The sequence below is a fragment of the Mustelus asterias genome, chromosome 19, assembly GCF_964213995.1.
Source record: "Mustelus asterias chromosome 19, sMusAst1.hap1.1, whole genome shotgun sequence".
In the NCBI taxonomy this organism is placed as follows: Eukaryota; Metazoa; Chordata; class Chondrichthyes; order Carcharhiniformes; family Triakidae; genus Mustelus; species Mustelus asterias.
This window is the reverse complement of record NC_135819.1, coordinates 67,883,550-67,909,478: the sequence shown is the minus strand read 5'-3', so window position 1 is coordinate 67,909,478 and position 25,929 is coordinate 67,883,550. Positions and strand designations below refer to the sequence as shown.

The 25,929-nt window shown below is 41.2% G+C and overlaps 2 protein-coding genes across 6 annotated transcripts in view; one reads left to right on the top strand and one right to left on the bottom strand.

The window, feature by feature from the left end:
• copg2 (COPI coat complex subunit gamma 2) overlaps positions 1-541 on the top strand; it is a 49,222-nt gene extending 48,681 nt beyond the window's left edge. Inside the window, exon 24 of the mRNA XM_078235813.1 lies at positions 107-541. Coding sequence (XP_078091939.1) covers positions 107-237 — 131 coding nt within the window. The 3' untranslated portion in view covers positions 238-541. The remainder of the gene's footprint in view (positions 1-106) is intronic.
• Positions 495-20,451, bottom strand: mest (mesoderm specific transcript). 5 transcript variants are annotated; one of them, XM_078235814.1, is made up of 12 exons: positions 20,404-20,451; positions 18,611-18,765; positions 16,999-17,078; positions 16,201-16,278; positions 14,919-15,055; positions 14,227-14,285; positions 14,091-14,131; positions 9,506-9,576; positions 8,700-8,801; positions 5,972-6,048; positions 5,323-5,386; positions 495-3,515 (listed from the first exon to the last, which is right to left on the bottom strand). In XM_078235814.1, exons 2-12 carry the CDS (start codon positions 18,762-18,764, stop codon positions 3,398-3,400), a joined length of 981 nt encoding a protein of 326 aa, XP_078091940.1. In that variant the 5' UTR covers position 18,765; positions 20,404-20,451; the 3' UTR covers positions 495-3,397. The 5 variants fall into 5 exon arrangements, with proteins under 5 accessions (XP_078091940.1, XP_078091943.1, XP_078091944.1 ...); XM_078235817.1 differs by having other exon boundaries at positions 20,362-20,417; XM_078235818.1 differs by having other exon boundaries at positions 20,108-20,405.
• Between the last annotated feature and the right edge of the window lie 5,478 nt (positions 20,452-25,929).

Genomic DNA, 25,929 nt, shown 5'->3' with positions numbered 1-25,929 from the left:
CTTTATAATATGGAGTAGGTCACTTTAAGCTTTGCCTTGCATTCTCTCTTTTTATACTAATTTTCCTATGTTTATATTTTAAACCATGGTGTCCATCTTATTGCAGGTGTTTTCAGAGGTGGCTATGACATCCTTGTACGTGCCAGATTAGCAATGGCAGATGGAGTCACAATGCAGGTGACGGTCCGAAGTGAGGCAGAGATAGCTGTGGATGTCATCCTGGTTTCTGTTGGTTAAACTCGCATTGGTTTAACTCATTTCAGTATCCCCCACATACATTTTGAACTACTTGACTCTAATAGGGACCAGTTTAGGTAAGGAGGTGAAGTTTTTCTTGGTCCGTCAGGGTTATCACCAATGTGATGCTGCTTGATTAAAAGTTGATACTCAGACTAGTGTCTGAATATTCCTTCATTTTGTGAGACTAACAGATGTTTACAGTTTCGGTGTCAAGTGTTAAGACTGTCCATATAATTAAAAATACATGTTTTTTTGTGAAACTACCTTTATTTACTAAAATAAAGATAAACTATGATCTTTGCATTTGCAATTGTGTGAAGTGTACAAAATTTCTGCAAAACCAGTTTCAATAAGGTTTAGATGAAATATCCATTGGAAACATTTTTTGAATATTCTTGCACTGTGGCTGGGCACAGTAGGAGCTCCATTCAGGCAGCACAAAAACACCACATTGTAAAAGTACCGATATCCAGTGACAATCTACATAGCATAATCTTTAACAGAATGGGAATGAAATGCAATTGTAGTACAGTAACATGTTGGACTCCCAATGAACAGAGTCCAAAACTTTCAATCACTGCAGGGTGAGACTGAGTTGGTCCAAATTCTTATACAAGGCTTCATGGACCTTTATGTAACAGAACCTTTTGTTCAAATTAATGCTTTATTTTCCCCTCCGTTAACCCCAGTGAAAGACCAAGATCCATAGTGTAGAACACTACCCATGGATGAAAATGGTAAAGAGGAAAAGGTATTTAGTTTAGGTGACATCTTTCTTCGGTAAGAGAAAAGGAGAGAAGAGATTGCGAGATGCAAGGATTTTCTGTTTCTGGAATAGTCTGATTAGGGAAGTGTGTGTAGATCAAATATTTATAGAGTTTGGAAGAAACAAAACAAGAAATCAGAGATGCAACTATCAAAGTAATTTGAGCTTGGAGGTTAAAGAGGAAATAGCATGCATTAGATGAGATTTTTTGAAGAATGTGCCAAATACTAAGGTTGTCTGGGATATGGGTGCACTGGGCAAATCTTGGCCTTTATAGAGTTTCAATGGATTTAACTATTATGTGCAGTGGGTCTTATTGAAATGGTACTCAAAATATTTCTGTAGCAATCATGTAACAGACTTATCAAATAATAGCGGGTGCATCCTGCAACATGTTTTCAAAATGTGCAACTTGATTATGAAAATTAATGCTTATTTTAAAAGGATCCCACCTAAAACATTAACCTATGCTTCCAGTTCAGAGGCTAATTGGCATTGCATTTGAGAATTCACAATCTCTTTAATCCCAATTATTGTTATTTGATATCCAACTATGAAGAAAATAAGGAAGAAAAGCAAAGATTATAAGCCGGTGTGCACCAACATATGTACATGTAAGACTTTGACCTGGGTTACAATTAGTCAGCAAGGAAAAGGGTTTTTTTGCGTGTGGAAACTTGGATTGCTGTGGGGCCGCAGGAGAGTTCTGGAAACATTTCTAACTAACAAATAAATCATCTTTCCATCACCCAACAAAATGATAATTCAAATCAGAGATTTAACTGCTGAGTAAGCAGGAGTCTGAATTTTGGTGAAAAATATATAGAAACAGGAATTTGCCACTCGAGTCTATTACACCATTCAATTAGATCATTTACCATAACAACAAACAGAAATAAATCAATCACAGCTTTAAATTTTCAAGTGATTCCCTAGCTTGAACAGATGTCTACTCCACTTTGTGGGGTAAGTGCTTTCTGATATCACCCCCAAATAGCCCAGCTGTAATTTTAAAGTTATATCCCTTTGTTCTGAACTCTCCCACTGAAAAAAATTGAAACTCAATTAGATCACTCCTAATCTTCTGTTCAAACAGATTGCAAACCTAGTCTATATATCCTGTCATAATCTAAACCCTATTGCCCCACGAAGAATATAAGATTCATCAGTAGATCACCACTTTTACTTGTCAAATTTAGCTAGCATGAACTGAAATAATAAAATGTATCTGATGGAAAGTAAGTGTAATTTGAGGGAAAATTACACAAATTAGTTCTGGCACAGAATGTCACACAATAAGAACATGTGAAATGAATGACTGCACTGATCCAATTTCCTGCATTCCTGTTCCACAAAGCTGTGTGAAAAAAGCTTACCAAGTCTGCAGGTGTAGGTGTACAGCTTAATCATGCTAAACATTGGTATCATAGAAGTTTTGTACAAGGGACAATAAGAAACGGACCATTCTGCCCAATTATCTGTGCCAGTGTTTTATGTTCCAAGTAAACAACTTCCCACCCTGCTTCAGTTAACCCTATAGCAAACCCTTCTATTTTTTTTTCACCCTCATGTTTTTGTTTAACTGCATCCATGCTATTCCTCTCAACTACTCCATTTGGTGGTATGTTCCCCATTTTAATACTTCTGGGTAAAGAAGTTTCTCTGAATTCTCCATTGTTTTTGGCTCCTCCCAATCTCTGCCCTGCCCTCACCATAAGTGGAAACATTTTCTCCATGTCTGCAGTATCTAGTCCCTTCATAATTTTACAAACCGCTACCAGGTCACCCCTTATCACAGAACGTAGAAAAACAGTTTGCCGAAGGGCATTTAACTTTTTCAAAAGCTGCGTCAGTAAACGGGTGAGGGTTATGTGCCTCATCCAAACAAACAAAAATGTATGATTCTAAAACTGGAAGTGTTCCTGTTCTGACAAGAATTGTCCATAGGTTATATGTATAAGAAACTATTTGCAATAATAATTGGTCGGATGTGTGTAACTGATGGGTGTTACAGTAATCTCCACATTGAATCACATAAAGTAATCTCCACATTGAATTATCACACTTAAAACAGAAAGACAAAACATCAAAGCAGAAAATAACAAATGCATAGTTGGTTGTTCAGCATCCGAAAGGTTTAACACCTTGGATGTCGTGATCTCGTGACAAAAGTTCCACCTAAAACATTGACCTAACCTTCTCTTTCAGGTGCTGATTCATCTGATGTGCATTTTCAAAGTTTCTGGGGTTTTATTTCAGGTTTCCAGCATTTAACTTTTTCATTTGGCCTATAGTGAATCCAGTTTGTTACCAGAATTCTCATTATGCAGAAGCAGCTGATGAACGTTTACTAGTCCAGAATGGTCATGATCCAGTGCTGTAACTGTCAATTCAGAAGGAGTTGATGAAGTTAATGTAGGCTTGTTCGAAACCCAAAGGGTCCTCGAGTTGAGGGTAATGATTGATATGGTCATCAAGAACTGACACTGTCGACTTCGGTACCAATTTCCTGAAAGCAAACAATTGTCTAAAGTAGAGAATCTTTCTGCTTAGACCTACCCAGAAGAGCTGCCATCTGCTCTTTCAATCAACAACTACAAGTGAACCATTAAATTTCACTAAGCAGCATGTAATATTGCTGCAGGAATAGCAGCGATTTGTTGTTTTAAAATGACTTCTTGACCCAAATGAACAATTTTTAACTGTGAGCAGGACTAACACCTGCATGTCTAATCAGCTGAGGTTTCACTGTATGAGGGAACATTTTAAAAAAAGACAGACTTGCACTGACTGGATGAAAAGATGGAGTGCAGCGGTTCAAGAAAGCAGCTCCCCACCACCTTCTCATCCCTTTAGGAATGGGCAATAAATGCTGTCAGTGACGCTCACATCCCATGAAAGAATATTTTTAAATTAATTTGGCACCTTTCACTAACACCAGATGTCCCAAAGAACTTCACAGCCAATAAAGTACTTTTGAAGTGTAGTTCACTGTTGCAATGTAGGAAATGAGGCTGCCAATTTTCATATAAGCTCCCACAAACAGCAAAGTGATATTGACCGGATGCCTTTCAGATGTTAATTGAGGAATTAATATTTGGTGAAGACACCAGGGATAATTCCCCTGCTCTTCTTTAAACAAGTGCTGGGGGTTCTTTTATGTTCATTTGGGGGGGGACAAATTCGGTTCACCATTTCAGCTGAAAGATGGTGCCCCTCAGTACTTCACACTGAAATGTCAGCCTTGATTATTGTGTTCAGGTCCTGGAGTGAGATTTGAATCCAGCACCTCCTGGCTCAAAGGTGACAGTGCAATCAATAGACCCTCTGTTGACACAGTGTGCTCCATATTCTTTAAAGGATGATTATCTTTGAGGAAGTACTTATACTACAATATACTTAAAGCAGGGACCGTGTTGTCTTGGGAACAGGAATGAGACTTTTCCAGTTAGGTTAACACTCTGCGCACACATACGTGGCAGCCGCTTTGAACTAAGACAACAAACATCAATTAAATCGGGATTGTTATTCTTGACCCTACCCTCTATTCTAAGGTGACTGCCTGAGCAAAGAACAAATAATTCACATTTTATAGTGGTTTTCGTGATGTGCCAAAGCACGCTATGTACTTAATGTGGGGAATAAAACAGTTGGGAACTGCCAGGTTCTACAGACAGCAATGAGTCCTTGGCTCCTATTTACTTGGTACACCTCAAATAATAATGTCTTCACCTTTTTTAATACATCTTATTACTGATAAGGTTCAGTGAAGCATTCTTTGCTACCTCTTCCATAGTGTAAAGTTTTTCCTCATGGTTCATCTCTTTCATACACGGGATAAGGCTCATTGTTCTATTCTCCATCCAACAAGTTATCTTTCTTGTCACGTACTAACTAAAAAATGAACACAAAGTATGATCAGGTCAGATCAATACACTTAAAATTTTAATGAAACTTCCTTTTCCACTTTTCAGGTTATGTATCCTAACATTATATTGTTTCCACTAAAAGTTTGTTTGGACATTGAAAGATGAGTACAGATGAGATAAGCCTTCCATATTCCCATTACTGAGATGCCCTAAGTCTTTTTCTAAGTCCGCTGGTTTGATCTAATCCTATCAACTCTACATACACCCATGCTCCACATTCCCTTGACCTTCCTACAAGAAAATGTTTAGTTTTCTATATTCCTGTCCAACTTCATAACAGATCTCAATCCACAATATATAGCAAAGATTTAAAGGGATGAAGACAATTCTTGTTTGTTCCAATTGTTTAAGTAAATGTTGTAGAAGATAAAAATTACCACCACTTACTGATAGAGGTCCAGAAACTCAGGATGAGGGTTCACACAATCCAGCGGTCCATAGATTAAATGCACTGCAACAAAAGTTAGATATTAGGTGTTTTTTCATTTATTCAGTCACTGCAGCTATCTGTATTAGTTACTAACAATCAAGTCTTACAAGGAATCACAAGAACATTCATATTACATTGGAACAAGATATATTCAGGAAAGGCTTAACATTTTGTTGGTTTAATTAGAGCTAACAAACTGCTGCAATTGGAACTGTTGGAATAAAATTAACTCAAACAGTATGCATTTAATACTCAGAGACCCACCAACAATAACTCCAGCCAAAAGGAGTCACTAAAGAGCAAGCAATCTGGATGAATCATTTGTTGCTCCTAACCCAGGGTGCAGAAATCAATCCTTTCTTGACCAATACTGCTACTGAGATTAGCTAAATCAGCACAGCTGCAATCGAATCCATGATATCCCTGGTCTGTGTGCTGCAGTACTACACCACGCATTAATCCCACAAGTTTAAAATCTGACACAAGAAATATACTGGCAGCAAAAAAGGCATGGTTTTACCGACTTCAGGGTTATGTGTAAACACCTCATGTATCAGAATTGTTCATTACGTTCTGTTAATATGAAGCACATTTTGTTCAACATACATGGAACAGAAGTCGAAGTCAGGGCTTTTACCCATCGATCTCTGTACTTCCATCTTTGATTAATAAACTGCAAAACACTGAAAAAGAATTAAATTATAGTATGTTATACTGAGTTTTAAGAGTTGGGTCAATATGGCAATGAAATATATTTTTATTAAATGAACTGGTGCTCTACATGGGATGAGAATGCACACCACCCAGATTGCCTTACATGAAGGGGAAATTTCTTTGTAACCACCTGCACGTTATTTCTGTTTCTCGAGCCTTCAATCTTTGCCTGCTTCTTTCTCATTCCAACTGTCTCCTTTTATCATCCCTCATTCTATGATCTTCTGGAACCTCACCCACACAATAAAACACTGCCTTAGTGTTTCATCATTTTAATACAGGCACTATCAGCATTAGGTATTTAATCCGAGTTGTCATTTATTTTCCTCTCTTGACCAAGTAATATCTGCATTTCAATTACATTTTCCAGAATTGGATGCACTGGGAGTAGAGAAAAGGATTCCTTGGTGCTGCATCCATTTGAAACAGGCAGCAGCAGTGTGCCAGCTGACTGTGATTCTCTCTGCCTTCCCTATTTTTATTTCTCAGCTCCCACCATGTAAGGAAGTCCAGGGTGATTTGGCCCATCGAGTCTACTCCATTCAAATTTCATAATTATTCCAGCAGAATTCTTGCCTGAACTACTTGTTTATATTCTACTTTAAGGAACATTAACCCTCTTATCCTACTCCTTGGTGAGGAGGGGAAAGATCAGAGCCTCATTAATCTTTCTCTAGGTCTCAAATTTCCATTCCAGGCAGAATCCAGCTCCCTTTTAAGGATTCACCCAGAATCTCTTTTAATACTTCAGGTCATAAATATTAGTAAGCCTGTCCCAATCATAATATGCTCCTGGTAATTCCTTATGCTTTACAACATTGGATTTTAAATTAATTTGAACTAAGCAATGTAAATAATAAAACATTTGTGCTTATTGCTAAAATATGAATGATCAAATTATTTGAATTGAGAAACTTTGAATTAAGATGTAAACAAAATAATGTTAAGAAGCACAGAAAAAGAAAAAGAAAAACTTTTTGGACCAACCTTCCACAGGCCATGGACAATCAGCTCTATTTTAAATTCTACCAACTCAACTCCTCCACTGATGAAAGGATTAGTAATAATCCGCATTTCACCTCTGAGTTAAATCTGTATTGTACAGCCTTGACCCAGCAGCTTCCTTGGCACATTTGCAAAGTCCTAGCAGCTCAGGGAGAAAGCATGTTTGCCTACATCATTGGATTATCTGTAATTAACCTAGTAACACTCAATGCAGTTCCTCACCAGGTATTTGGCTTTATGTTTTGGACATATTTACCTACATGGCACTAGGTGTTGCATGTTAGGCACTTTTTCACACAAGCACAATTCTGCAAGAATTGACCCCGTGGGAAAGGCTAAGGAATCCTTACCTCTGTGGCACAGTGCAGAGCCTAAGGAATGATACTGCATGCCAAGTAAAAACACTGTAGCACAATAAACTACAAGTAACATTTAGACCAATTGGCAGAGTGTAATCAGGTCATTAGGAAATGTAACCACCCAGTACATATTTAGTTAGCATATTAACAGAGCACAGAACCTGCTGAACTGAAAGTTTTGATTTGGCCAATTATCAGATGTATTGCACTTTAATTACTCTGATATTTTAAACCCATTAGGCATTCAGCTCAATTAATCAGCTTCTACTGGGCCATGTCTCATTCTGTTGGCCATTTATAAGATTTCTTTCTTCACTGTAGCAGCAGTCAGTAATCTGCTTCTCTTTGTTGAATTGAAAATGTAATGCATTATTGCCTGTTCTGACTCCTCCTTCCCCATAACCTTGACAGTCCTTACATTTATTCATTCATCCAATCTTTACCATCTTCAGACTTTTAAAACACAACTGCAGCCATGCTGTTGCAGGGTCATTATGCTGGGACTTCCTTCCTTCCCAGCAGCACCCTGTACCTGCACTAGATGGACTGCAGCAGTTTAAGACGGCGGCTCACCACCACCTTCTCAAGGGCAATTAAGAGTGGCCAACAAATACCTACCTTGTCAGTAACACCCACATCCCATAATCAAATAAAGAGAAACCTCTGAGTCATCCAATCACTTGGTTTAACTCATCTGGCCTTCAACCATATGAAGAATGCTGGGAAAAGGGCCATGACTCAGTTCAGATTCACTGCATGTTAAAAATGCTCAGGAGGCAGGATAATGGGAGAAGTATTTTTTCAGATGATGTTTTTGCAGCTTTGTAACAATAAGAGGAAAGTTCTAATGATCTTTATCAATAGTAGTATTGATGATGGAGAAAAATGGGAGGCTTCAAGTAGAAGAAAGATCACACATATATAAAACACCAATTAACAGACAAGGTGTGCTTGGCACAGATTCTCTCACAAATTCTGGAACGTTTGCACAATTAACACCATATGATGCAGCCTACATCCTACAACATCCCACGAGCCTTTACATTTACCACATGTAGTGCGATTAGCTGCCTGGTTGCTACAATTTTGAGAGACAGCAAAAGTGCCAATTTCTGAGCAACAGTAAATACAACAGTACAATAAAACAACACTTGGGTTGCCTACAGCCAAAGACTAACTGGAACCTGGAGCATTATGCCTTGCAGCAAGCTGTGAACAGAACATGGAAATTGAAAGGCTTTCGGTGCTTCACTCGCCTGTCCATCACCAGGTTCCCATCATTGATCCGGATCATGGTCCACATGTCCCAGTACTCTGCATTTGTGGGCTGTGTGTGGGGTCCAAACACTGCACTGATTCTGGAAAAATCCAAAGTAAATATTCCTTTAGAAAATTTAATCACAGGCCAAAGTTCCATTTTTGACAAAAAGAGTTAATAAGTGTGACCATGAAAGCTTTCGGGTTGTCGTTAAAAATCACAACTAGTTCACTAATGTCCTTCAGGGAACGTAATTCCAATCTCACACCAACATGGCTGATTCTTTCTGCCCTCTGATGTGGCTGAGGAAGCCACATAGTTCTATCAGTAGGGATGGGCAATAAATGCCAGCTAATCTATGTATTGGTGAAACTATCTGAATCTTTAATAAGAGATGTGGAGTTGGCCTCATATTAACATCTGATTCAATGGGCAGGATATTTTGCAATACTGGACTAGATTATGCTCTTAAAGTAGGACTTCCAACAAGAGAGTCCAACTGAGCCAGGCTTACAATATGTGTCCCTTATTTCACTACTATATTAAAGTATATCACACCAACTTTTTTCACTGAGAGTGAATTAAAGACAATGTTCCCACAAACTTATTGGAAGTATTGTAATCAGCAATTTGGCTCTCACATTCAAGTCAGTACTGCCTTGTTTGTGCAAAGAGATTAAACTGAGTGGATTGAGCGAATGGAACTAACACTGTCCAATTCTTGTTCAGAGGGGATCCGTTCATTTCTGTTCCCCACTGGCTTTAATCCAAGTTATGCCAAATGCACACAGCTGCAGAGCTCACCCTTTTGAAAAGAAGTAGTAGTTCATAAGTCTGGTAAAGATTGGTGAAAAGCACCCACTGTCTTTGAGTAGCTGTTGTAAAGAAAAGGAAAGAATTATGAATTTAATTTAGAAACCTATTGCTCATATCTTAATTTTTTAAAAAGGCACTTACAGGTATTTTTAAACGTTCGGGTTCAACTGCCCGATTCTTTACTGGATGTTAAGAAGAAACATCCAAATATATTACGAGAAATCCCAAGTAGAGTGTCACGTGTGGTCCATAAACTTCATTCCTTGTAGTCATAATTCCTGTTAGATTTTTGTATTAATATTTATCAGTGCTGTCTGCATTTGCCATTCCTTTATTGCTGTTAGCTATCACAATGTTATTTCAGGTTCTGCTCATTACATGGCTCTGTGGAACAAGTTTCTGAAGTCTCTGTCCCAAATCAATTCAACATCCCTTATAGGTACAAAACTTATAACCATTTACCAAACAGTGAGCCATGCCATGGTACATTAACTCGTTATAATTGAAGAGAACAATAACTTTTGTTTTTATTTATTTATTAGTCACAAGTAGGCTTACATCAACCCAGCAATGAAGTTACGGTGAAAATCCCTGAATCGCCACACTCCGGTGCCTGTTCGGATACACAGAGAGAATTTAACATGGCCAATGCGCCTAACCAGCACATCTTTCGGACTGTGGGAGGAAACTGGAGCACCCGGAGGAAACCCGCACAAACACGGGGAGAACGCGCAAACTCCACACAGATACTTACCCAAGCTGGGAATCAAAACTGGGTCCCTGGTGCTGTGAGGCAGCAGTGCTAGCCACCATGCAACCTATTTCACTCCCAATTTCAAATCCTATTGCATATGTTGTTAGAGAAACAATGTAGTACTTATTTCAGAGAATGAGGGTGAATATATGTCAAAAATAATGTGAAGCCCAGGTAGATAAAATATGGAAATACTAAAATTTCTCCATTAATAATATTAGCGATATAAAATTCCACAGAAAGCAAACCCAGGAGGAAGCCTTTGAGTCTTGAACCAGGTACAATCCTCCAATTAGATCATCTCTGATCTTGTCAGCAACAAGATCCCAAGTACAGTCTGTGCAGAGTTATCTGATCTCAGTTGCTGTCAACAGTAAGATGCCACAACTCTTCCCCGTTGGACACAAGGGAAGTAAAAAGCCAAGTCTCCTATTTCTAATAAGCAGCCACTGATAGGCCAAGTACAACCAAAATCTGGATTGAGCTTCAGTGTATCTGTTGACCACGTCCTCCAATCATGTCATAAGGAGGTTGCAGATGGATATCGATAGATTGAGTGAATGGGCAACATTCTGGCAGATGGAGTAAAATGTGGGAAAATGTGAAGTTCACTTTGGCAGGAGGAATAAAAAAGCAGAGTATTAATTAAATGGAGAACAACTGCAGAATCGATATCCATCTGCAACCTCCTTATGACATGATTGGAGGACGTGGTCAACAGATACACTGAAGCTCAATCCAGATTTTGGTTGTACTTGGCCTATCAGTGGCTGCTTATTAGAAATAGGAGACTTGGCTTTTTACTTCCCTTGTGTCCAACGGGGCAGAGTGGTGTTCCAATGCATGAGTCACAAAAATTAGTATGCAGGTAGAGCGAGTAATTAAGAAGGCTAATGGACTACTATCCTTTATTATGAAAGGAATTGAACAAAAGTAAGAGTGATGTGTTTCAGTTATACAGAGCATTGGTGAGCCCACATCTGGAATAGTGTGTGCAGTTTAGGCTCCTTATTTAAGGAAGGTTGTAAATGCATTAGATGCAGTTCAGAGGAGGTTCACTAGATTGATACCTTGAATGGTTGTTTTATAAAGAAGGTTGGACAGACTGGGCTTGTTTCAACTGAAGTTAAGAGTGAGGGGTGACTTGATTGAAGTATACAAGATCAAGTATACAAGGGAGGCATGGTAGCACAGTGGTTAACACTGCTGCTTCACAGCTCCAGGGACCTGGGTTCGATTCCCGGCTTGGGTCACTGCCTGTGTGGAGTTTGCACATTCTCCTCGTGTCTGCGTGGGTTTCCTCCGGGTGCTCCAGTTTCCTCTCACAGTCCAAAGATGTGCGGGTTAGGTTGATTGGCCATACTAAAATTGCCCTTAATGTCCTGAGATGCATAGGTTAGAGGGATTAGTGGGTAAATATGTAGGGATATGGGGGTAGGGCCTGGGTGGGATTGTGGTCGGTGCAGACTCGATGGGCCAAGTGGCCTCTTTCTGTACTGTAGGATTTCTATGATTTCTATGATCTTGAATGGTCTTGACAAACTGGACCTGGAAGGATGTTTCTCTTATGGACGAGTCCAGGACGAGGGGACACTGTTTTAAAATTAGGGGTTGCCCTTTTAGGACAGAGACTAAGTAAGTTTTCTTCTCTCAGAGAGTTGTGTGACTTTGGAACTCTCTGCCTTAGAAGGCAGTGGAGGCAGGGTCATTGAATATTTTTAAAGCAGAAATAGATAGATTCAGGTTAGGCAAGTGAATCAAAGGATATTGGGGGTAGCTGGGAATGTGGAATTTGAAACAGAAACAGACCAGCCATGATCTTTCTGAATGGCAGAGCAGGCTCAATGGGTCGAATGGCCTTCTTCTGTTCCTATTTTGTATATTTGGATGCTTAAGTAGTCTGCCAAGACCAATGCCAGGACTAACAAGAAGAATAGACACTAGGGCGAAGAACTGGGCAGCTCCCATTCAATGGAACCATACTCCAGCAACTGGTGACACAGGGAGAGGAAGGAAGGGTGCGTAGGGAAAGAGATTTGGAAGAACAAAGTGATTCAAATGTTAACACATTGCTTAAATTCTGCTAGCCTCCATTGAAAACATAGATGGAACAACAACAAAAAGAAATGGTTAAAGTACTATTCCCCTCAAGCTGTCGATTAATTGTTCTTGATTTGCTCCACAGTGAACAACACTGAATCAGCATACATCTCTTAGATGGAAACATACATAGAAAATAGAAGCAGGAGTAGGCTATTCATCCCTCCGAGTCTGCTCCGCCATTCATGATCATGGCTGGTCATCAAATTCAATATCCTGATTCTTCTCCCCGCCCCCTCCCCCCGCCAACCCACCCCGTATCCCTGGATTCCTTTAGCTCCTAGGCCTATATCTAATTCCTTCTTGAAATCACGCAATGTTTTGGCCTCAACTACTTTTATGGTAGTGAATTCCACAAATGCACTACTCTCTGGATAAAGAAATTTCTTCTCACCTCAGTCCTAAAAGATTTACCCCTTATCCTCAAACTATGACCCCTAGTTCTGGACTCCCCCACCACTGGGAACATTCTTTCTGAATCTACACAGTCTAACACTGTTAGAATTTTATAAGTTTCTATGGGATCCCCTCTCACTCTTCTAAACTCAATGAATATCCCAAGAATCAGTCTGGTAAACCTTCACTGTACTTCCTCAATAGCAAGGACATCCTTCCTCAGATAAGGACACCAAAATTGCACACAATATTCCAGGTGTGGCCTCATCAACTCCCTATACAATTGCAGTAAAACATCCCTTTTTCTACACTTAAATCCTCTCGCTATGAAAGCCAACATACCATTGCCTTCTTTACTTCCTGCTGTACCTGCATGCTTACTTTCAGAGACTGATGAACAAGGACAGCAAGGTCTTACTGAGTATCCACCTCACAATTTACACCCATTCAAATAATAATCTGCCTTCCTATTTTAAGTGGATAACCTCACCTTTATCCATATTATACTGCATCTGCCATGCATATGCCCATTCACTCAGCCTGTCCAAATCATGCTGAAGCATCTCTGCATCCTCTTCACAACCCAGAGACAGGCGGGGTGTATATAACTGCTGCAGCTCATCTTTACTCATCCTGAATGAACATTCATGATTGCCAAATATTACAACGCTGGCAGCACTTTTGCATCCTACAACCTTGTCCGTTCCCTGCTGTGGTTTTACCGCTTGCTGTGTTTAACATTACTGACAGGAAACTGGTGCTTTAAGGCTTCAAGACATCAGCACATTACAATGGCCTGTTTCTGTGATGTCAACTCATTCAGTCCAACTGGTCAGTGTTGGTGTTCATGCTCCCTATGAGCTTTTCCTGTTCTATTCACTTCACCCTGTCAACACATCCTTCTAGGGCAGCACGCTGGCATAGTGGTTTGCACTGCTGCCTCACAGCACCAGGGACCTGGGTTTGATTCCCGGCTTGGGTCACTGGGCAGAGTCTGCATGTTCTCCCTGTGTCTGCGTGGGTTTCCTCCGGGTGCTCCAGTTTCCTCTCACATTCTGAAAGATGTGGTGGTTAGGTGCAATGGCCGTGCTAAATTCTCCCTCAGTGTACCCAAACAGGCACCGGAGTGTGGCGACGAGGGGATTTTCACAGTAACTTCATTGCAGTGTTAACGTAAGCTACTGACACTAATAAGTAAACTTCTTTCTGTTTCATGTGCTTATATAACTTCCACATAAATGTATCTATGACATATTCAGCTCTTATTTGAGCTCAACACAATATAATTAATTTATGTTTTTAAAAAATGGATAAGATACGGACCTTCTGTATAAACCTTGGGTGGTTTGTCTCTGGAAAAATTCCTGAAATTATTACAAAGAATATGAAGTAAGCTCTAATCGGAAATTATATAAATTGGGGTTAATCATTTTAATAAGATAAGCAAATAGCTGAATACCTCCATTTGACAAACACAGGCTATTAATCATCAGATGTCCAGGTTTACTGTGTTCAGACCTAACAAAACAGGAGAGATAATGTTCAATCACGAACTGTGAAACTTTCTATAGTGGAATTTACTACAGTTACAATAGACATGGGTTCTATTATAGATGCTGGCCTCAGACCAGGACTAACACCAATGGAGTCTGGAAAACAGGATCACCTGGGCAGTTCAGCCAAACATTCTTGCTCAGGAACAGTGGCCGCATCCATCAGCAGAGGCAGTTACGTGCCGCGCTACAATCAATGGCCCAATCAGTCTTTGCCTGAGGCTAGTGCTCAGCAATACAACCTCATTTAGGTTTGATCCATGGTCTATGCCCAGTTATGATCTCAATAAGGCAGCAACATTGGTGCGGCAATGCCTTAAAACTGCTCAGAGAAAAGGTGAAAAACAGACAAGTTCTCTGCTGATCACAATCCAAATAACTTGCTGAACACCAGCTAAAGGCAGGCATAGATTTTACACAAGCGAACACCATGCCTGAAGAGAACAGCTAATAAAGCACTCAGAGGGCAATGCTGGCACCAGTGAAACATAACCTCACCAGGATCTCTGCATATGCAATTTTTGAAAAAATACACAACATTATTGCTGAGTCCATGACTTGCCCCACCCCAAATGCCACTCAATTTTAAAGTGATAACCTGTACAACAGCTCCAGTGCGACGGTGTCTCCGTAATCATGGGCCAGGATGTTGATCTTCTGCTGAGCAAGGCCGAGTTCCACCATTAGCCGCTGGACAATATCTGCCTGCTCAAAGATGGAGTATCTGTGCAGCCTCTAGTGAAGAGCAAATGCATTCCCAATAACGAACACCCCCAATCACTTGCCAAAATAGATATAATACAGGACAATACTTGCAACTACGTAAAGACATCATTAACAGCATAAAGGCATAATTACATTCAGCCATTTTGAAGAGTTTCTCCCAGTGAATTACTGATTTGAAGTATATAGGTCCATTGCCAATGAACAGCAATGCATATGACCCATGAATGAGAGTCAGAGAGAAATCAAATTTGCGTTTATATAATCGCTTTTCACGGCATCAGGGAGACCCAAAGTGTTTCAGGGTCAACGAGGTCATTTTGAAGTATAGTCACAGTTTTAATGTTGGAAATGCGACAGTGAATTTGTGCAAGAGCGGTCATGAAATAATGACCAGATAGTCTGTTTTATGTTGATTGAGGGATAAATAATGGCATGGGCATTTGCAAAGTCACAGAAGTTAAAATCTTCCATGAACCAGCGCAATCTGGCATCATAGTAGAATGTAGTGGTTTATTTTTTGTTATTTCCATTATAAAGTATTTAAGAGTGGTAACCTGGTGCAGATTGATTAATATAGCTGAGAATAGATTTATCACCAAAATTAAGCATGTTTATTAAGGGTGCCCAATCCTCGATTTGAGTTACCTGACTTAAAGTCACTGAAAATGAATTTAAATGACTATACTGAATCGTTTACTACTTTCATTGCTGTGTGCCAGCCAATTTCTTAGTAAATTAAATCATTTTATCTGAAAAATCTTCAAAAAGCACACCTAATCTGAAGAGTTTTCCAAACCAAATCTCATAATATTAACTTGAAGGGTGTGGCGGGTTGGGAGGCCTGATTCAGGGAAATTGAATCCTGAACCAGCATTAAAAAAATCTCTAAAAACACAAGTAATTTTAGTTGTAACTCATCTATCTTTTAAATTCTCAGGTTTTTTTTTACTTGGGTTCAGCTGATTTTGCTCAAATTGTGCTGGTCAAACTAGCGGAAACGAGCAGAAACTCACTCCCTATTAGTTTAATGCAAATAAAAAAATCTACAGTTGACAACCAGTCAACAATCTGCAGACTATGAGTTATGTCTGCCACTTAAAGGGCTGACCCTTAAGCAAAGAAACTAAATATTCCTCAGTGACCAGAAAACTCACAGGTTTATCGCTGAATCCAAAGCCAAGAAAATCTAGTGCGATAACGCGATTAAACCTCAGCGTCAAACCTTCCCAGATCTAAAACAAAAAGCAGATTACAATCCATTTTAATGCTCTCCAACATTCAATGAGGTGGGCTAGTGACACATTTTAGGTGCTATAGAGGATACTGCTCAAATAAAAAGATCCCATTGATTACTTCCGTTCATTTCAAAATTAAAACTTTATTTGTAAAAGTACTCTAGGATTGAGGCTGTATTGGTTTCCAGTAGCAATTAGAAATAAAAATCCTGGCCTATTACACCCTTCCTAGGAAAGCTGAGCAATAATCAGCTAAGTCCCTGCTGCCATCCTATCAACTGGAATATCAAAGCTCAATACTCTAGGATTTTAGATATTTTGACAACGGAAGTAGTTGTCTTAAACCTCCACTGCATTCACTCTGGTCCTGTCTCTATGTCAGTCTGCGTTCTCTCCATGTCTGTATGGGTTTTATCCGGGTGCTCTGGTTTCCTCCCACAGTATGAAAGGTGTGCTGGTTAGATGCACTGGCCATGCTAAATTCTCCAACAGGCGCCAGAGTGTGGCGACAAGAGGATTTTCACAGTAACTTCATTGCAGTGTTAATGTAGGCCTACTTGTGACATTAATAAATAAAACTTGAAAAAAATATTTTATCCACAACACGTGCTCACTCTTCAAAGTCGCAGCCCCCCTGTCCCACATTAAAATCAAACGGAGGGAAAACAATTTTTAAAATTTGACCAAGTCTTGGCATTCTTCTACTCTACCTCTTACCTTGTGCCAGTCATAGCTTGATGTCGGGAAGCCATGCAACAGGATCACTATGTCGGAACTGCCGATAGCACCCAAGGAATCTGAAATTCACATGCAGATCACATTTAAATATCTCAAGAGGAAATCGATCGGTTCCATTGGTTAAGGTATAGGTTAGAGGCCCCATTGCACTAATTGAAGACAAGCAGAAATCTGCGCCAGCATTCCTCTCTAAATTATCAAAAACAACAGATTCATTCATCTTATTGCTGTTTGTGGGACACTGCTTTGCACAAATATTTGCCCCATTTATCAACATAAATAACTAAACCTCAAAATAATTAATTCTGTTAAACTCTGAGATAATTCAGTGATAAGTTGGAATGTAAATTGAAGTGTTATCTAAAACAAAAGCTGAAAGTATTGGAAAAGCTCATTAAAAATCCTTTTTATATTCTTTTGTGGGATGTGGGCATCACTGGCAAGGCAAGCATTTGTTGCCCATCCCTAATCTCCCTTGAGCTAAACACATCAGGGGGTAGTCAACCACATTGTCATGGGTCTGGAGTCATATGCAGGCCAGACCAGGTAAGGATGGAAGGTTTCCTTCCTTAAAGGACATTAGTGAACCAGACGTGTTTTCACGACAATCAATGCCATTTTCACCATAATTGGGATGAGCTTTCGATTCAAAATTTACTACACCAGCTGCCATGGTGGGATTTGAACCTGTGTTCCCAGAGTCCTGGTGCCCTGGGCCTCTGGGTTACAAGTCCAGTGACTCCACTATATGACCCTCCCCCGCCTTATCCAGAAGAGTTTCCAAAGAAGAGTCATATTAGACTCGAAACGTCACTCTGTTTCTCTCTCCACAGATGCTGCCAGACCTGCTGTGCTTTTGTGTCACTTTCGGTTTTATTTCTGATCGGAGGTCTGTAGTATTTTGCTTTTTAGTTACTATTTCCTCACTTGTCCATGTGCAGCTTTCTTCCCAAGAGACACACTTTGGGCCCAGCCACAAGGTGGATGACAAAGGTTGCTCTGGATCAAATTCTTAAAGTAGCTACATGCCATCATTAAGCCCTAATGAAACACGACATATTTGGGTGAAATTAGCTTGAAATTAATGCCTCTCCATCCTAATGTTTACAATGAAGGCTTTGCTACAGAGGGTTTCTTACTGAGTCAGGAAGCTGGTGATTATTGCAGATGATCAAAGTCTCCTCTCAACATAAAATGGCACAACTTCAGGTACAATTTTCAACATATTTGCTGAGCTGCTCGCATCATGCAGCTTTTCATTTGAAACACACTGTGCTCAAAGAAAGACTTTATCATAACTAACTCCTGATCAAGAGAGTATGACTAATCTCACGGGTATCATAACTTTGAGAACACGCATGACGCATTTTCAACAGTATTTTCCTGAAAAGCCAAAATAAAAGTGTTTTCAGAGGTACAAGCCAACCCAAGACAAACATTCCTATTTATGACACATACAGAGCAATGGGTATAAACATTTACATATAGCACAATTGCAGATTCATTAAAGCCACATTGTCAGAACATTAAGAACAGAGCTAAGCCATCTGTCATTTTGTTAGATCATTGTCATATCATGCAAAGCCCTCACCTCTGTAAAATATGCGGTGGTCTTTGAAGGTAAAGAATGTTCCAACCATTCTCCATGAATAGAGGGATGGTGAAAGACTTGGAGGAGGAAGGTTAAGATAGACAGCAAGGAGCGGTGCAGCAAGAAGTGCAACCTGGATCCACCACTCTTTCATCCTTAAAGCAAAAACAGCCAGGTCAGGATTCTTGAAACAAAATCATATTTCAATCTTGCATCTTCCTTGCAAGCAAAATTCACAATTAGACATTGGAGAGAAAAAAAAGTTACCATCAATAACCCACAGAATTATATGCCAAACATTGTGATCTTCACAAGCTCTATCATCTCCTCTCCACGAGAGAACATAGTTTTCCAATGTTTTTTCAACATTATGGCTAATCTTTTAAAACATGACCTGCAGAGGCAAACATCTAAGGAACCGTGTTAACCCACCAGCCAAATCTACACTTTCCCTGCATACAAAAACGGAAAGGCACGCTCAGTCCTGAAGAAGCCCAGAATTCAGCAGCTTGCCACATACTCTACCCAAACTCACAAATGGGAAAGGGCTCTTAGGCCTGTGCTGAGTTCCAGGACCTCAATCAGGACAATACTTGCAGCTTTACAATTGGTCAATGAGTTCCTGCAGTAGACAGGGAGATGGAAAGAGAAAGGAAAGTTATCTAGAGTTTCTGCTGCTGTAGGTAATCCAGTGATGCCATCCCCATGCACGTGAAGGTGTGTGTTTTAAAAATGTTATACCCACATCTGGTTTTCAATTGGGCTGGCGGTAACAGCCCCCATTGAATGGGTCCTGGAAATTTGTACATGACGTGCAAAATACCACAAAACAACTTTACATATTGCCTTTAATGTTGCAGAATGTCCCCAAGACACTTCACAGAAGTGATACTAAACAAAATTTGACACTGGACCACAATGCAATCCAACATACACACCTCCAGCATGGGAGGTCAGGCCAAAGGTTGCCAATCCTCCAGAAACATTCTGGAGTCTGCACGAATCAGACATTAATCTCCTGAAATACAAGGAAAGCAACTCTGAAAAAAATATCACAGAGCCATTAAAATCTGTGTTATTGTTCATTTTGTTTCACTATTCTTCTTTAATAATAACATCAATATTGAAAATGGAGGAAGGATCTGTTTGGTCAGGGCAGTAAATGCAAGATAGCATTGGAACCTCCTGCCTGAGTTTGCAACGCAGCTGAGAGAAGGAAAAGGAGATAAGAAGAAAACAAAAGCTATTTAGATCAAAATGGTTTGACATTCACCAAAAGTTCTTTCTTTATAAAAAAAAATTCTGAACACGAAATAGGCTGGACATAAACAAAGACTTAATGTCTGGGTCGCTGATCAGATTTTAAAATAGTTCTTAAAACTCGGTTTTAATATAATGTACAATAACTTCACTCTTCAGAAAAAGACTGACAAGTGATCCAGTGCAAAACTTTTTCAAACAAGTTTAAACACCATTTGACCTACTTAAAATACTTACTTTTCAAATCGGAATTTGGATTTAAATGTTAATACTGAAGGTAAATATATATGCTAATTGGGTTCATTTTTTTTTTATGTGGAAGAATTTAGTAACATTAGTCCCTGAGCTGCCACCCAGGTGAGTGAGAGGCAGCCGCCACTTACCTGTGCCCAGGTGAGTGAGAGGCAGCCGTCACTTACCTGTGCCCAGGTGAGTGAGAGGCAGCCGTCACTTACCTGTGCCCAGGTGAGTGAGAGGCAGCCGTCACTTACCTGTGCCCAGGTGAGCTCTCATAGTCACACAGCCCGTCTCACCTGAGGATACGGTTATTTCCAGGCCGATTCCGATGACCTCTTCGCCCCGCCCTCCTCACTATCCCCGGGGCACTCAGCGAGTAGCATGTCTCCCACTGCTGGCCAGGAGGGTTAGCTGCAGGACCAGATCCCTATCACCTTCACAGATCAGCCCCCCTGCAGCAATGTAGGACTCTATTGTAAAATAAAGTTAAAAAGTTTATTTATTAGTGCCACAAGTAGGTTTACATTAACACTGCAATTAAGTTACTGTGAAAATCCCCTAGTTGCCACACTCCAGCGCCTGTTCGGGTAGGGCAGCATGGTGGCACAGTGGTTAGCACTGCTGCCTCACAACACCAGGGCCCCACGTTCAATTCCCGGTTTGGGTCATTGTCTGTGCATAGTCTGCATGTTCTTGTGATATTAATAAATAAATTTAAAACTGAGGCATCTAACCAGCATGATTTTTGGACTGTGGGAGGAAACTGGAGCACCCGGAGGAAACCCACACAGACACAGGGAGAATGTGCAGACTCCGCACAGACAGAGACCCAAGCCGGGAATCGAACCCGGGTCCCATAGTAAGGAGGTACTCAGTTGGCCCAGGCTCACCAACTCAAAAGCTGATCAAACATTTCCCCTCTATTTTTAAAAAAGAGGCACAACTAATGAAGAACGTAACTACAAAAACTTATAAAACATAAATAATAATGTGATCACTGGGATGTCCTGCTGTGCATGCATCCCCTGCATGTTCACAAGAAGACCTCAATACATCAGTAATTTGGTGGGCAGCTCTCTAGGGCCTCACTGTGGCACAGAGGTGATTGCAGTTACGTATCAGTGAGTTTAGAATCCTATGGCTTTCTATTTTGTGATTAGCTGGATGCAGAAACCTGGGTCTTACAACCTCATCCCACCCGACTTTCAGCGAGGCAAGGTGGTAAGATTGGGCGGGAGGCGAAAAATGAGAAATGACTCCTCCTGATCTTACCAGCCCTGCTTTGCCGGTGAAATCAGCTCCACGCCCAGAAAGGACACAAAGTCGATGTTTAGCACAACATTAATGAATTCTGGACACTGTCATTCAGGATCACTTACCCTAACCACTTCACCGGTCGAGGTCCCCCCCGGGCTAGAATCATGGATGTGGAGAATAGATGTGGTGGCTTCGTCGGGGGATTGGAGGCCATTGAAGCCCCCTGGGTGGTTGCGGGCACGGCTGGGCAATGCTCATACTGCCTGCCTGGCACCCTAACCGTGTCCACTGGGCACCCTGGCACTGCCATACCTGGCATCCTAACAATGCCCACTGGGCACCCTGGCACTGCCACCTCTGGCACCCTGGCACTGCCCACCAGGCACCATAACTGTGCCGAGGCAGTGCCATGGGGTGGGACCTGAATAGGGCAGAGTCTGTGGGTGGAGCTATGACAGGGAGGTAATGAAAACTCTGCCGGGGTGCGAGGGAGGGAACTCTGCTGGAATGGGAGGGAAGGGGGAAACTCGGGGTGGGAGGAAAGGGGGGAACTCTGCTGGGGGTGTGATCAGGGTGGGTGGGAGGGAACTCTAAAGAAGGGTGACGACTTGGGGTGGGAATGGAGCAGCTCTGCAGACGGGGCAATTGGTGAGGGGGTGGTGATATCCGTGGGGTGGGTGGGGGTGAGAGAACAGCACAGGAGGCTTGAGAGATCTCCAGCTGTCCACGCTCCACTCGACCCATGCACATTGGGACCATCCCCCCCACCATTCTGATCACCCCCTATTCTGGTCTCTCCCCCCCACAGCCGCTCCACGGATATCGCCACCCTCCCCCCACCAAGTCTACGCAGTTACCCCCACCCCGATCACCACTGGCGAGAATCGCATCCTGGCACTTTTTTTGCACTGAGTGCCATTAGATTGCATTTTAAACCTCACTCAATAAACAGGGTCTGAAACTCTCCTGTTTTCTCACTTGTTCAGCAGTTAGAATTTTTATTGTTAAATCTCGCCCCTGCAAACGAAGAGACCAGATAATTTAAGATTCTGGAGTTTCTCCATGCACGTTCTCTCTGGAGAGACACATTCAAGTTCCACAAATGAGTCAACTGCACTTGATTTATGGCACTGTCTATGTGTCGTGAACCAAACTTAATAAGGACCAGAACCAGCCTTCCACCAACCATTGCTCCTAAGTTGACAACTGCTCACATTCCTGCGGTGAGGTGCTGTGATAAACTGTGGGCTGCAATTCTCATAAGCTCTCACTTGCATGTGTATTTTTATTAATTATTATCATGATGGCAACACGGGCAATTAAAGTGGTCATTGCTAATTGCTCTTTTAGAAGGTCCTGATTGGCATTCTTCTAGAAAGCTATGTGATCAAGATGCCCCCACTGTTCTGCTAGAGAGGGAATTGTAGGATTTTGACCCAGCGGCAACAAAGGATCACTGATATGTTTCCAAGTCAGGGTGGTATGTGACTTGGAGGGGAAACTGGGAGTGAATTTAGTCCCATGCACCCGTTGTTTTTGTCCCTCTCGGTGATAGAAGTTCACAGGTATGGGAGCTGCTGTGGAGCAAGTCTTGGGAGGTTGCTGCATTACACCTTAAATCTAGGACATGCTGGGCTGGCAGTGTGCAGGTGGTGAATATTTAATTTTGTCGTGGTAAGGGAAACCTGAAGCAGGGCTGGCTGTGTGTGTGTGTGTGTGTGGGGGGGGGGGGGGGGGGGGGGGGGCGGTGGGGGGGGGGGGGGGGTTGCAAAATGCCTGAGAACGATGTGCAGCGGAAAATAATAAATAAATTGGGCCCATGCTTTAAGGAATCTCAATCTGTTCAATGTAATGAAAATAAGATAGAAAGGAGTTATTAAGCATGATGGTCATTCAATAAAATTGTGCAGTGTAAGACTTTGAAATTACATACCTTTAGACTCCGCTAAAAATGTACCAACAGTTTGCAAAATTCATCACAAGTCTAAATTTGCTGCTTTCAGTAGAGACCGGAATGATTCTGTCGTTAGTAAAACTGGTTATCAATCATCTAGTTATTATTAAGCAGCTTGTTTAATAGAAATAATGCTTCAAAACTATTAGTATAATATTGTTATATTAATTGAAAGAAATGCGAACTAATTGTTATGAGAATGTACATCACAGTGCTCCATTTTATTGCTGCACTGCAATCATATGTGGAATAACAAAGTATCAGTCAACCAGCCGCAAGGAGAGCTGCAAGAAATACTCCCAATGCAGCTCTGGCATTTTGAGTTTAAAGGTGTGTTTATTTTGAATTTCTGAGAAAAACAAAACAATTTTCCAATAAAAGCAGAATACTGCGGACGCTGGAATCTGAAACCAAAAGAGAAAATGTTGGAAAATCTCAGCAGGTCTGGCAGCATCTGTAAAGAGAGAAAAGAGCTGGCATTTGGAGTCCAGATGACCTTTTGTCAAAGCCTTTATGCCTTTTAGCTTCACAAACAATTTTCCAAAACAATAATAAAACTTTAGGTAAACTGACCACTAAAGGGAAGAATTCAATGAAAACCAGCAGGAAATGTTAGACTATAGTTTGAATGTGTATAGAATGAGACAACGGATTTGGCTCAGTGTGCCTGTGCCAGCTGGTTGAAACGGCAATCCAATTGCTGCATTCCCTTGCTCTTCCCCAATAATCCTGCTATTTTATTCCGCTTGAAATAGAACATTAGAACATTACAGCACAGAAACAGGCCTTTTGTCCCTTGTTGGCTGTGCCGAACCATTTTTCTGCCTAGTCCCACTGACCTGCACCTGGCCCATATCCCTCCACACCCCTCTCATCCATGTACCTGTCCAAGTTTTTCTTAAATGTTAAAAGTGAGCCCGCATTCACCACTTCATCTGGCAGCTCATTCCACACTCCCACCACTCTCTGTGTGAAGGAGCCCCCCCTAATATTCCCTTTAAACTTTTCCCCCTTCACCCTTAACCTATGTCCTCTGGTTTTTTTCTCCCCTAGCCTCAGTGGAAAAAGCCTGCTTGCATTCACTCTATCTATACCCATCATAATTTTATACACCTCTATCAAATCTCCCCTCATTCTTCTACGCTCCAGGGAATAAAGTCCCAACCTATTCAATCTCTCTCTGTAACTCAGCTTCTCAAGTCCCGGCAACATCCTTGTAAACCTTCTCTGCACTCTTTCAACCTTATTAATATCCTTCCTGTAACTAGGTGACCAAAACTGCACACAATACTCTAAATTCGGCGTCACCAATGTCTTATACAACCTCACCATAACATTCCAACTCTTATACTCAATACTTTGATTTATAAAGGCCAATATACCAAAAGCACTCTTTACAAGCCTATCTACCTGTGACGCCACTTTTAGGGAATTATGTATCTGTATTCCCAGATCCCTCTGTTCTACTGCACTCTTCAGTGTCCTACCATTTACCTTGTATGTTCTACCTTGGTTTGTCCTCCCAAAGTGCAATACCTCACACTTGTCTGCATTAAATCCAAATATTGCTCCCTTTTGTCAGCTATTGAATCTGTTTCCATTACTCTTCCAGACAGTACATTGTAGCAACTTGTTTCATTTAAAACACTTCATTTTGTCTTTGGTTCTTTCGCCAATTATCAGAAATCGGTTTGCTGCATGTTAGTCTGCAACAAGTTATTGGGCACGTCGAGAGATTGTGGAGTGCTAGTTTTTTCAGATATTTTGTATTTGAAAAATAAAGCTAATATCCAACTTCTTTTTCCCTCGTAGCTTAAGGAGGAAATAACTTTGAGCTGAGTTACTCACTGACAGGGTTTGAGCTGAGTTACTCACTGACAGGGTTTGAGCTGAGTCACTCACTGACAGGGTTTGAGCTGAGTTACTGACAGGGTTTGAGCTGAGTTACTCACTGACAGGGTTTGAGCTGAGTTACTGACAGGGTTTGAGCTGAGTTACTCACTGACAGGGTTTGAACTGAGTTACTGACAGGGTTTGAGCTGAGTCACTCACTGACAGGGTTTGAGCTGAGTTACTCACTGACAGGGTTTGAGCTGAGTTACTCACTGACAGGGTTTGAGCTGAGTTACTCACTGACAGGGTTTGAGCTGAGTTACTCACTGACAGGGTTTGAGCTGAGTTACTCACTGACAGGGTTTGAGCTGAGTTACTCACTGACAGGGTTTGAGCTGAGTTACTCACTGACAGGGTTTGAGCTGAGTTACTCACTGACAGGGTTTGAGCTGAGTTACTCACTGACAGAATTTGAGCTGAGTTACTCACTGACAGGGTTTGAGCTGAGTTACTGACAGGGTTTGAGCTGAGTTACTCACTGACAGGGTTTGAGCTGAGTTACTGACAGGGTTTGAGCTGAGTTACTCACTGACAGGGTTTGAGCTGAGTTACTGACAGGGTTTGAGCTGAGTTAAATCACTCTCACTGGGGTTTTGCTGACCCTCTGGCGGCGTCCTTTCCGTTACCTTGGCAACCGCCTGTCCCCGCCCACCCTGGCAACCGTCTCTTTGGCACCCCGCAAGAAGCCTCACTGTGATTGGCCAGTTTCAAAGGCAGC

Excerpts from the sequence above, each read along its gene's own strand:
- mest (XM_078235814.1), bottom strand. The coding sequence starts at position 18,764 with ATGAAAGAGTGGTGGATCCAGGTTGCACTTCTTGCTGCACCGCTCCTT. Across the intron at positions 14,132-14,226 it reads CCTGTGTTTGTCAAATGGAG|GAATTTTTCCAGAGACAAAC; the intron begins GTATTCAGCTAT and ends TAATAATTTCAG. Across the intron at positions 8,802-9,505 it reads TACTACTTCTTTTCAAAAGG|AATCAGTGCAGTGTTTGGAC; the intron begins GTGAGCTCTGCA and ends GGATTTTTCCAG.